The sequence below is a fragment of the Schistosoma haematobium genome, chromosome 2 (assembly GCF_000699445.3).
Source record: "Schistosoma haematobium chromosome 2, whole genome shotgun sequence".
Classification (NCBI taxonomy): Eukaryota; Metazoa; Platyhelminthes; class Trematoda; order Strigeidida; family Schistosomatidae; genus Schistosoma; species Schistosoma haematobium.
This window is the reverse complement of record NC_067197.1, coordinates 5193122-5206319: the sequence shown is the minus strand read 5'-3', so window position 1 is coordinate 5206319 and position 13198 is coordinate 5193122. Positions and strand designations below refer to the sequence as shown.

Sequence of the window (13198 nt, the reverse complement as noted above, 5' to 3'; positions counted from 1 at the left end):
ATGTTCTTTGATGAACTCATTAAATCACCAATATTCTCGATTGTATTTCCAACTTGATTATACACCAATTCATTCGAATAATGAATATGATATTTTGGAGAAAAACTATTAAGCAATACTTATCTAAGTTACTAGCTATTCAGTGTTGAATTGATGCTGTCGATATAAGCGATTTATTGAAATTATTCATCTCATATCTACCATCAGAGCCAAGCTAGAAAATCGTTATAAATCAAGAAATATATAAGAAGGGGTTTTGTGGAGATTGTAGTCATTTCAACAGTTGAGATCATGAGTCAATTGAAGCTAGACCACCATGGAAAACCTAAAAGCACTGGACGGCCGTTTCGTCCTATTGTGGGACTCCTTAGCAGTGCGCATCCACGAACCCGCCTCACGGGCTTCGAACCCAGGAACCTATCGGTTTCGCGCCAGGCGCTTAACCAACTAGACCACTAAGCCGGTCGGCATCCAACGGTGTTAATGTCTAACTTCAACTAATTGTTGTTCATTTTCAATTGTGTTCTTATACAAATCCAACTCAGAAACTTAAGAATTAACAGTGAATATTTTAATATACAGATGACTATAAACTGAATATCCGATGGTTGATATTTTTAACTTTTCTCATGGGATCGATTATATGATTGAAAGTCAGTACTATTTTTTTATATGGAGGTTTCGTCCTACTTCACTTTTAATGGACTCATCAACTGTATATACCAACAAGGTGACATTTGACTGGACACAAAACCTGTATATATAGTATTACTGGTAGAAAGTCATAGCGACCATGCTATAGTAAGGGATGATATCTCGTAATACTCCAGGTGTATTACTTTTTCACCAATATGAATCAACTTTTTCAAAAGACAAGTCACTTTTTATTTTTATCCGGAAATGATATATTTAGCTCGTACAAACCCATACACATACACACACACACTTCCTCTCACACACATACCGGCATATTAACCTATGTTGACATGATACAGATAAAATGGAATCCATATTGTCCTTCTTTTATTTTTCAATCTGTTTAAAAGCCATTGTGATACTACTACTATTACTATTTTGATAGTAGTAATGATTCTACATTTAATTGAAAAAAAAATCCATTTTTATTTATTTATTTATTAAAACTAATGTAGACGGAATGAACATTAAAGGTTTAATGATTAAACTATCATCATTAAATGAAGATAGATGTATTGTATGTATCTCTCATCCATGTCAGGGGTGTCTCTGTATACAATTGTATGCAAAATTATACCTCTATAAACATACCCATACATATACAGATACACATACATACAGATAATCGCTGATCAAATAAATGAATTATGATTTATATGACTAATAATGTTTATTATTAATGCTTCTTATATCTCTTTGCTGTGAGTAACAGAAGACGAGTAATAATAATGGTAATAATAATAATACTATTAATAATGGTAATAATCATATGAATTGACTTTCATAGATGGGTTAATACCTCCTTTTTGTTGTTGTTATTATTGTCTATTTATTTACTTCTATTTGTCTTCTTTCATTCATGACTCACTCTAATTTCTCTTTATTTTTGTCATTTGACAATATATAAATCATTATCAATAGTAAGGATAAGTAAAAGAGAGAGGGAGGGAGGGAGGGAGGTGAGAATTAATCAATAAGTAGTCATAGATTTTTCAGAGGAAGTATTTTTATTTTGAGTATGAAAATGGGAAGCAACAGAGAGAGAGAGAGACGGAGTAAGTGAGTAATTGATCGACAAGTAACTTCATATATAAAGTAGCTTTTGTGTTAGTGATTCAATATTGGCAAAGTGTATCTTAAGTTTCAAAGTAATTTCATTGTAACTCATAGTTTTCCATGGTGGTCTAGCTTCAATTGACTCATGATTTCATTCTGTGAAATTTCTAAAATCTCCCCAAACCATTTCTGATATATTCACTCTTTGACTTCTCTACCGCTTTGGTATTTGTCTTGATAAATTCTTCTAAGTGTCCTCCTATGATGTGGTAAATTGAATCAATGCACATATGTGTCAAGTTCTTACATTGCTGATGATCAACTGACTAATTAACTTGTTACGTCAGTACTCAAGCATAGGTTATGTATTGTTCCAGACTGATGATTAGTCCACAATAATAGGAGTATACATCAATCCATTAGTCATCAATAAAAATTTATTTGAGATCTAGCGAAACGTATTTATTTTCACTAGAAACCTACATTTGTTATTAATGGCTCATACAGTACTTTTTTCTTTATTATTTCATCATAACTTTAATCTATTTTCTGTTTTTTTTCTGAAAATAATTGTTTCCTTTAGGCTTTCACCCATCATCTCTTCGTCCTGAAGAGTTCTATGCGGCAGCTGCAGCCGCTGCAGTTGGAAATAACGCGTCAGCTGGTGATCTAGACGGTCACTTAAATTCTGGACGTCCCAATCTTCCTGGTGGGGGAGGATATATATCAAATTATTTAGGCGGTGGTAGTCTACCAGACTCTGATTTCTCAAATCCAAATAACTATCAGCGTGGTGGTGGTGGGTTATTCCCTAATTCTGGAAATGGTGTTGGGGGTGTAGGTGCTTATCCACCAATATTAGGTGGTCATCTTCCCTATGGTCCTTATTCTACTCCTTCACCAACTCCACCGTCGAACACTCCTAATCATATGTCTGGAAGACATTCTAATCAATTCCCTGGACAGTTTGGTTTGTTTCAAAATTCCCATAATAGTAACAACATTTCGGACAGTAATAATAATTATAATTATACAGCAAATGAGTCGAAAATGCGTACAGCTGCTGATGTGGATAGTGTGCAAAAGGCAACTTTAGCTGTTGCTCAGTACGCGGCAGCACTCGCCTTACAGCAACAACAACAACAAAGTTTGAAACGTAATTATTCTGCAACTAATACAACTACTGCCACTACTACTAACAATAATCATAATCCTAATTTAAGTAATAATTCTACACTGTCTCTATCCACTACAGGTTATAATTCACCTAATTATAGAGGAATGAGTAACGGTCATTCTATGTCATCTGGTCATCCGACACCATTATCTCCAACACATAATGATAATTCGATTTTTAATGGACCTAATAATGTGATGAATAACATTCCATCTGCACATTTACAACATTCAATAAATAATCCTACTGCTGGTTCACCAACATCATCATCATCCTCACCATCATCATTCCCAGTGTTGAATAGACATACAAATTTAAATTTATCAAATTATACTCATCATACAAATCATGTAACTGGTCATCATCATCACTCACATCATCATCATAGTAGTGGTGGGTTCTTACCTTCCGTTGGTGGACAAGACACAATACCCCAACCATCATTACAAGATATCCATGCAGGTTAACATTATACATATATATGCACTGCAAATTTGTACATTTACAACTCTATACAGAAAAGCAGATGGAAACAGATCTACTGATCAGGAAATAATTATTTGATTATGAATATATATGTATAAGAACTTTCTATAAATTTTACGCACCATCTATTAAACCCCGGTGGATCCATGTCCTCCCCCATCTTCCCTACAATAAAACACAGTGATAGACTTCTTTTTTCTAACTAGTTAAAATATTCATCCATCTATCTATATATATATTTACAAATAGAATAACACTCTCTTCACTCTTGTGAAATACACAAATCAATGATCATAATCATAATATCCAATGGAGAAGACATATTCGTGAATATAATTTGACTATATTTACTGTTGTACAAATATATTACTGAAGTCAATTACTCTCAGTTTACTTCATTTCTTTATGCTTCAAAAGGGTCAAGAAATGATATTTGTAACAAGTTGGTGTGACATAAGTTTTCTAGTGTCCCACTCATCTCTCTTAATCTGTTTGTTTCTAGGCAGCTTATTTTCTATCTATTCTTGATTTACTTTCCTGTTTAATTTATTCTTCAATGATAAACACTATGACTTACTAAAAAAAAAATGGTATTGATGTTAATTTTTTGAAAGGATTGTTTGTCTAGGAATGGAACAAAATGGAAACTCATTCACATCGTGTATATTCTTCTATATAAGATAATATCCGACGAGTATTTTCATTGTCACCACAACCATAACAGTAATAACATCCGCCCACCCACCCCCATCACTATTCTTGACCTAGTCACTTATTGATTGATAATTTGAATTTTTCATTATACTACTAATCTATTTACCTACCTACCTACCTAGCCACATAACTACTTACCATCTATTTGTTTGTCTAACCAATTCACTATCTTGTCATTAGCACAATCAATGTTGCGTAATTTCCTTCATTTTTTTATTTGCTTGTATTTTTTCTCTTTTGTTTTGTTGTTTATTCCTCTCAGTAATTCCATTTTTACAATAATGACCATAATACGAGTAATAATAATAGTAACATTAATAGTAAAAACACTAATAGTAATAACGATATCCATTCTATTACAACAATGTTAATGGTATTTGTAATATTCAAATTGTCATTAGTTATGTAATATATGAATGAGAGTGTTAACTTCAATGAATTAAACGAATAAATACGAATCTAACAAGCTAATCATCAGCTTCGTAGTTCAATATTGAATCATCCATTGATTGCCTCACCATCACCATCATCATCCCAACTGCTTTTGTTGACTTTTTCTTTAAAAACAGAACTGCCATATGTCACAGCGTATGTATATGCCAAAATAATGCGAATCATTATCATTATTATTATGTTCATTTCTAATTATTTGTGAAATATTTACGATACACTAATAGGTATGAATCTTTCCCTATTCTCTTTCACTTTCTTTCGGTCTTCATTATTTATATTCATACACCTGTAAACTATTACTGTCCACCTATGGAACAATAACTTTTCTGATGAAATACCAAATGATCTCTATTATACATAAGATATTCATAGTTGTTTTTGATTCAAATTTCCAGTAAGTTCAAATATGCTCCTTAGAGAACAATTGCGTATTTTGCACTATTAACAATATATTCAGTGGTTATATATATATATATACATATACATTAATACTTTGTTGTATCATTGTTGGTAAACTCTTCCTCACTACCATGATTGTTTGAAGATAATGTAATTACAAAATTATTATTATTATCACTGAGACTCCCATCTATTTCTCATCTAACACATCTTTAAATTTCCTCCCCCCTCCCTTTTAAATTTTCTGTACACAGAATCAGTGTACTCAAGTGCACAAAAAAAACGATACTTTTTAATGTTACTACTTCTACTACTACTACTAGTAATGTGTTGTTACTGGTACTATTGTGAATAATAATTTGGATATAAGAAAAGGAATGTTTATTGGTTGAATTTTTATTCTTTAATTGAATAATCGAAGTTTACTGTTGCCATATATACATACATATATATTATTTTTATGTTTTTCTCTCTTAAATTACACAAAAAAAATTATGTAAAATTATCAGACATGTTACTATGATTACTATTACTATTATTACTGTTACTATGACTAACGATACACAGACATATGAGCACACACACACACTACATACATACCTACATGAATATATATATATGAACAACGAAAAATGTTTCTTTTGCATCCAAAAAATAAACTTGTGTAATAGATAATAATTTTTGTTTGTATTTCAATGTTCTTTTGTTTTTAATGTCTTATAAAGATGAAAACTATTTCTCAAAACTGAAATTAAGTTTCCAATATATTGTGAAATGTAACAACAACAACTATTACTACTACTTTTAATTACGTTTCGTGGATTAGTTGAAGTTAGACATTACCACCGTTGGATGCCGGCTCAGTGGTCTAGTGGTTAAGTGCTCGCGCGCGAAACCAGTAGGTCCTGGGTTCGAATCTCGCAGGGGGTGAGGTCGTGGATGCGCACTGCTGAGGAGTCCCACAATGGGACGAAACGACCGTCCAGTGCCTCGAGGTTTTCCATGGTAGTCTAACTTCAACTGACTCATGATCTTAACCGGTGAAGAATAGAATGTATTAGGTAATACTGAAATTCAAGGTTAAGGGGAGATATCTATGTCATTGTGACCGATTCTCAACTATATCATTAAATGTGTTAATCAATGATCACGGTTACCTTGTAGTACTAAATCAGGTTATCAGTGTCTAGCAATACAGTTCATTTTATGTGATGGACTTCGGCTACATGTTGATACGATTGCATTGAATTTTCTTAAAAAAAAACTAATCCTATTCCAACGAAAATTGTATGTTGAAGTAGATGGTGATCTTGAAAACGTCTTATTTGATAAAGATTCACCATTCCGTTAACTGGTTTGTCTACTTTGTCTAGTATTTTACTATTATTCATACCGTGTGGTGAGGAATACTTTTCAAACACCCGTAATAGAAGAATTTATAACATATGGATGTTGTTGTCTATTTTTAATAAACCGTGTTTCACTTCGATTAAGTAATATAGAGTGGGCTTTTATGCAATATACTCACCCTTTGGTTTGTAGATGAAAGTCTCGACTACTCCATAAGTGTTAAGGGTTACTAATAACTAAACAAGATTTTAAAATCTGTATCAGGTTAACGTTAGATACCAACCCACTGGTGCTGAAGAGACTTTTAAGAAAAACGAAGTGGTCAACGACCTCAACTATTTGACATTTTATCATTAATGTATGCATTGATTTAGACTGATCATGGAGGAACGTTTTGCACTTTGAGAGAAGTAGGAGAGACTCTTTCTAAAATCCTTGGAATTTTGATAAATGTAATGATAAGATTTTGAATTTGTCAGCATCTTCATTACCCAGAACTTTATTAGATGGGTATTCCAATTCGATAAATGAATCTCTTGATAAAGGGTTAATAATGTTTGAACACTCAAACACCAGTAACGGCATCTATAAAATAATTTCTGTGATAAAATTAACTGAAAACTGAGAGCCTAATATTTCCTGGTAAAAGTCACTGTAAAGAGCTCGTTCTGATGAAATTTCACCATTAGTGTTCACATAAAGAGCTTTCAATAGGTTAGCATAGATTTCTTAAAAATCTTTCAGTAATGGATATAAGAATAAACAGATCATTAATATTTTATGATAAGTAAAATTCGATATAATTTTCGTATAAACCACCAAAATCAATACCTCTGTAATTCTTCGATATTTGATGTTGACCATATTAGTTTTAATGGACTCACCCAGCTGAAGGCGAATCCGCATCAGATTACAAGTGGGAAGGCCGTGCTCAAATTCCCCTGCAACCACTAGCCAATTTAGATCAGTCGCTTCTTAATATGTTGATAAACTATCAAATATATCTTCAAACCTCCTCACTTCTGACTTTTGATTTCACTAGGTGGGTAGGATTCAGATTAGAAGGTGTTACTGGTTAAAGTGTTGTCAAACTAAAAATACCTGTGATATCTTCACATTTGTAATGGGCTAGTGATAAGATCTCAATTTATGGTATCATACAGTTGATCATTTATTAATCTCAATGTTTTCTAGTGTTTTTCATCATCTATCCAGTTTAAACCTTATAACGTTGAAACAAGGAATCAGTTTATTCACAACTTCAATAGTTGAGATCATGAGTCAATGTGAAGCTAGATCATTATGAAAAACCTGGAAGCACTGGACGACCGTTTCATCCTATTGTGAGACTCCTCAGCAGTGTGCACCCATGACCCCATCTCGCAGGATTCGAACCCAATTACTAAAAATCTCCACAAAACACCTTTTTATACAGAACTATTCATTGAAATCTTAACAAATATTCATATAAAGTATTCCATTTGTTTATCAGTTAAATGAATTCAAGTACCACAGTTCAATAGCGTCATAATAAAAAATCAACTTATAAATGAAGATTTCCTTCATGAGTGTTTTCATCTGTATAATTTCTAGATTGACTTATATATATATATATATTTCGTTATCACCTGTTTTAGAACACATTTGAATTATTGATATTTATATGATAGCCAAATGTAATTGATAAACTTTACGCACTTCACCACTACTACCCATCTTGCCCTTACACGTACACAAATAAGTAGACAATTCAATCATTATTAAAACTAGACTCATATCCATTAAGTGTTTTGACCTGACAAAAAAGTAACAGTCAGTAAGTCTTAACCTTTATTTAAACGAGAAACAAAAGTTGAATACATTATATATAATATTGTATTCATATAGTCTATCTCTAAAAGAGTTATAATGTTTACTTCATCTTTGCTATTTCAGTTTACTACTATTAATACCCTCTCTCTCCCTCAACCCCCCGTCTCTCTCTCTCTCTTGGATTTAAAAGCTAATTTGAATTAATGTTTAAAAGTCATTTCCCATTATTCCATTTTTAGACAACACTGGCATTTATGAACAAGTATGTACATTAATGTTATATACGTAGAATATATATGGAAAAAAAAAGTATATTAAAAAATGATATATTCCATTTCATTTTCCCTTTATTATTTCTAATCATTGTATTCCCGTTTCCAACACACAAACATACATACATACATATACACACCACATACACTACCCTCACTTTGTCGCTTTTCTATTTTTATTCTAAAATATGTTTTACAAATTTCATTTAGAAAGATTCTATCCTCGTCATCATAATGTGCGTGTGCGTGTGTGTGTGTGTTTGTGCGTATATATGTGCGCACGTTCAGATATTCTTCTCTATGGGAATTATAATTAGTAATCATAAAATTGAACTGGAGAAACCCATTAATATCATCTATACAACTGATAGATATAAATATGCTTTCTGAGTGAGTGTTCTTTTTTTTTTTTAATATATACATGTGAATAAAATTCACTGTAATGGATATAAACATGAGTGAACAATCATCTGAATGCAAGGGGTGAGTGGGTGCGTGATTGGGATGGAGGAGAGTAAACGAGTAAAAAGTGGGAAAGTGAGAGGAGGGATGGTAAGGGGAAAATATGTATGAACACCTGGATATAAATAAAAAATTAACAATACGAATATGGTATATCAATCTAAGTCTATATATATTCGTAATTATTATTCTATTATTTTCTAGTTGTTTCATTTACAAAATTGAATTTTATTTTATTCTTTAATGAACTACTTTTATTCATCATTGTACAGTACAAAAATAGGGATATATACCACTTGTCGTATTCATACATACATACACACACACACAAAGCTTTTCATTTATTTACGTGAAATATAAAGTTTCTATTATATCAAATCGATGAAGAAACTAATGAATAACTCTGTATATATTTACGTGATCTAGTGGATAGTTTTCATTCATGTATCTTTTTGCATGAATCTGACTTAGAAAAAGATCGAGTAATGTTTCCGTCATTTCATCTAATTACTTTTGTTTGTCAATCTATTAGATGAGAGTATAATTTTCGTCACTTTGATCCAAGGACGTTTAGTTACAATGTTGTACTCATGCATTACTAGTCTAAAGGTTGAACTAGATAACCTATCGTGTTAATGCCTTAAACTAGATTGTGACAAATTCTCTCTTGTATGTCTGTGAGGAGATGGATTAAGGAAGTGACAAATAAGTGTCAAATTATTTATACAATTACTTCCGTTGATAAATTTGTTTAGAACAATAACAACATATGTTACTTACGCCTTTTACTCCTCGTGAAGGAGCATAGGCCGCCTACAAGCACTCGCCATTCGACCCTGTCATGGGAAAACCTTTCCAACTCTTTCCAGTTGTTATTCATCATTTTCATATCTGATTCTAATTGTGTTATTTGGCCTTTCTCTTTTCCACTTCCATTCAGGATTCCAAGTTAAGGCTCTCCTCGTGATGCAGTTTGGTGATTTCCATCGTCCTTTCCATCGTGTTTTCCTAACTTCCTCTTCATCTGGAATCTGGTTTGTTCTCTCCCACAGAAGGCTGGTACTGACGGTATCCGGTCAATGGATGGGTCAGGCACTAAAAGAAATGATTTCTTTCTTCAATTCCTCACTGCATAACTCATAAATCTGTACTTCAAGTCTTTCAACTATTCCGTGATAGGGTAAGAGACTAGTCCGATCTCTATCAGTTACAGTGGAGTAGGGTTGAGCCTAATCTCAACTTAATCGATCACGTTAGTTCATGTGTTTAAGGTATGAGTTGAATTTGACCGGAACATTCTCAGGAATCTACAAGGTATTTCAATATAATATAACAATCTTCCAATACCATCAGTGATATCTCATTTGGCTCATGAATTCAATCCAAAGTGAAGTTCATAAATGAACAAATATTTCTGAAGAGTTCTACGTTAAAACGAAATAACCATTCATTCTTTTCCAATTTTGACTGTTTCTTCAAATAATATCGATCTGTAATTTGAAATTGAGTTTCAGATTTTGAGTCGGTCTATATATATGAACTATACTCATTACAAAGAACTATCAGTCAAAAACAATGAAAATGTGATAATTGTATAAATTTTCACAATTGAATTCATGACTCCATCTAAGATAGACCACCATTGAAAACCTGGAATCACTGGACGGCCGTTTTGTCCTAGTATAGGGCTCCTCAGCAGTGCACGTCTACTCAGGACCTTCGGTCTCGTGCCTGAAAGCTTAACTTCTAGACTTCTGAGGAGTCTCACATTAGGACAAGACGGTCGTCCAGTGCTTCCAGGTTTTCAGTGGCTGTCTAGCTTAGATCGACTAATGAATTCAACTGTGAAAATACTACAATCTCTAAAAATCTCCATGTCGATAATTTATAAATGTTTGGGAACATTCTGTAAAATTACAAATGTAGACCATTGGTTGCTTACTCAGCCACCTGAAGATTAGACGCTTATCACGAGGTCTGGATGTCCTTCATTTGTTCCACAGTGGTGTCGTGGACAAGTATTAGTGAGGACTACTCCCATGGTAGGAAGAAATAGATGCTAAGTACTTATTGGTTTTCGGTGGTTGTCTAACTTATGTTAGTTCATAATTTTAAGCTGCACATTCTCTAAAATCATCAATCATCTCACTGATTACCTTATATTAGAGGATTTTATTGCACGAAGTCGGTTTAGATAACCAGTTTTTTGGTGAATAAAGTGTTAGACTTATGGATGATAAGTCTAAACTTGATCAATAAAATTCGATCAATACTAAAGAATTAGACGAATACAATGTGATTAATCGTTTGAAAATATATTTCAGTCCAACGTCTAAATAACTCTATGGTAACGTTTTGGACTGTGGAACTGAGCGACTCGGATTCCAAACCCGTAATCAACATCAGTCCTCTCAAGATTATACGTACACATTGCTAATCAATGCCAAATAACACAATACCTAGTTCAAATAGAATCTCTTGCCAGCTACCTAATAGAGTCAAACTGTACCTTACCAACTTCAGTTTATACAACGAGCTAGTAATTCACCATTCCTTACCAAGATTATTAAAAACCCAGTACGGTTTAGAGTCGAGTAAAAAATATCGCACTCGGTTAGATAAGTTACTGAAGTTTTATATAATATACAGAAGCATTGTACGGCCATTTCGTCGTATTGTGGGGCTCTTCAGTAGTGCGTATCCACAATCCCGCCTCACGAGATTCAAACCCAGGATCTATTAGTCTCGCGCTCGAACGCTCAACCTCTAGACCACTGAGCTGGCCGGTATTCAGCGGTGTTAACGTTTGGCTTCAAATAATTCTTGAAATTGAGCAACACATCCACCACTGTCATCAGTGAGTTATTATCTCACAACAGACTCGGTTGAACTCCACCGGTCACTGCTTCTCACTAGCACTCCAGGAATACTGGTTCAGCCATGATTCACTGGTTACCTCTAGAGATTAATAGTTCTCATATTCTACATATTCATATATATTTCGAAATATCTTTGTTACACAATTCTTATCAATTTATAAATAAGGAACTACATAATAAATTGAAATGTGAATGAATAAATATGCAGTAATAAATAACTCCCCCCCTCCCCCCCAATTCTTTTTATGAGGAAAAGGTAAATGATTTTCATAGTAAATATGCTTTTACATATTTCATTCTTTATCTTTCGTTGTATGTAGTCTACTTTCCGTCATTAATCTATTTAACTATCCATCTATCCATCCATCCATCTATTTATTCATTTAATCATATTCATGATAAAAGTATCATTATTTATTTTTCCCTTCATTATAAGTAAACTTTGTATATTACTCTGGGATTATTCATACAATTTATGTATATATCCATAAAATAATGAAGGGAATGGTACACATACATTAAATATTTTGTATACATTCACATAGATTTCTACAAAACTCTGTCAATTTATGACATATATTGGCGGCAAATTCTAATACGATTAGTCGCTCTCATCTATTTCATTTCTTGTTGTTATATTGTCTCAATATTGACACAAATCAATCATAGAATAGTTTTATCTATCGTATGATTAAAATTTAGTATTATACAATATAATATTTGATAAGGAATACTTTATTTATGATTCCTAATATCTGTTGTGTACAATTTTGGGTCAAAATGTATAATTAATTACTTCATTATCAGTATAGTGTTGTGGAGATGATTAAGTTTTTTGATTGAGATCATGAATTGATTGATGTTAAACCACCATGGAAAACCTGGGAGGACTGGACGACCGCTTCGTTCTATTGTGGGAATCCTCAGGAGTGCGTATCCACGACCCAGTCTCTCGAAATTTGAATCCAGGACCTATTAGTCTCGCGCTCGGACTCTTGACCACTAGACCACTGAGTCGGTCGGTATCCGATGATGTTAATATCTAACTTCAACTAATCCACGAAATTGAGTAACACATCCACCATTGATATCAGTGAGTTACTATCTCATGGTGGTCTACCTTCAATTGACTCATGATCTCAACTATTGAAATTACTACAATCTCTACAAAACCCCTTCTGATACTAATCAACATATGCTCACTAGTAACTGGCTTCAAGAGGTATGTCCTAGAGTTCTAGTGAGAAGCAGTGACCAGTGGAGTTCAACTGGGTCAGTTGTGAGATAGCAACTCATTGATGACAATCGTAGATGCGGTGCTCAATTTCATGGATTATTTGAAGCCAAACGTTAACACCGTTGGATGCCGGCTCAGTGGTCTAGAGGTTAAGTGCTCGCACGCGAGACCGACAAGTCCTGGATTCGGATCTCTTGAGGCGGAG

General features: G+C 33.2%; 1 protein-coding gene across 1 annotated transcript in view; it reads left to right on the top strand.

The window, feature by feature from the left end:
• MEIS2 (Homeobox protein Meis2) overlaps window positions 1–7211 on the top strand; it is an 83878-nt gene extending 76667 nt beyond the window's left edge. The window contains exon 12 of the mRNA XM_051214170.1: window positions 2336–7211. Coding sequence (XP_051067321.1) covers window positions 2336–3396 — 1061 coding nt within the window. The 3' untranslated portion in view covers window positions 3397–7211. The remainder of the gene's footprint in view (window positions 1–2335) is intronic.
• Window positions 7212–13198: the final 5987 nt, after the last annotated feature.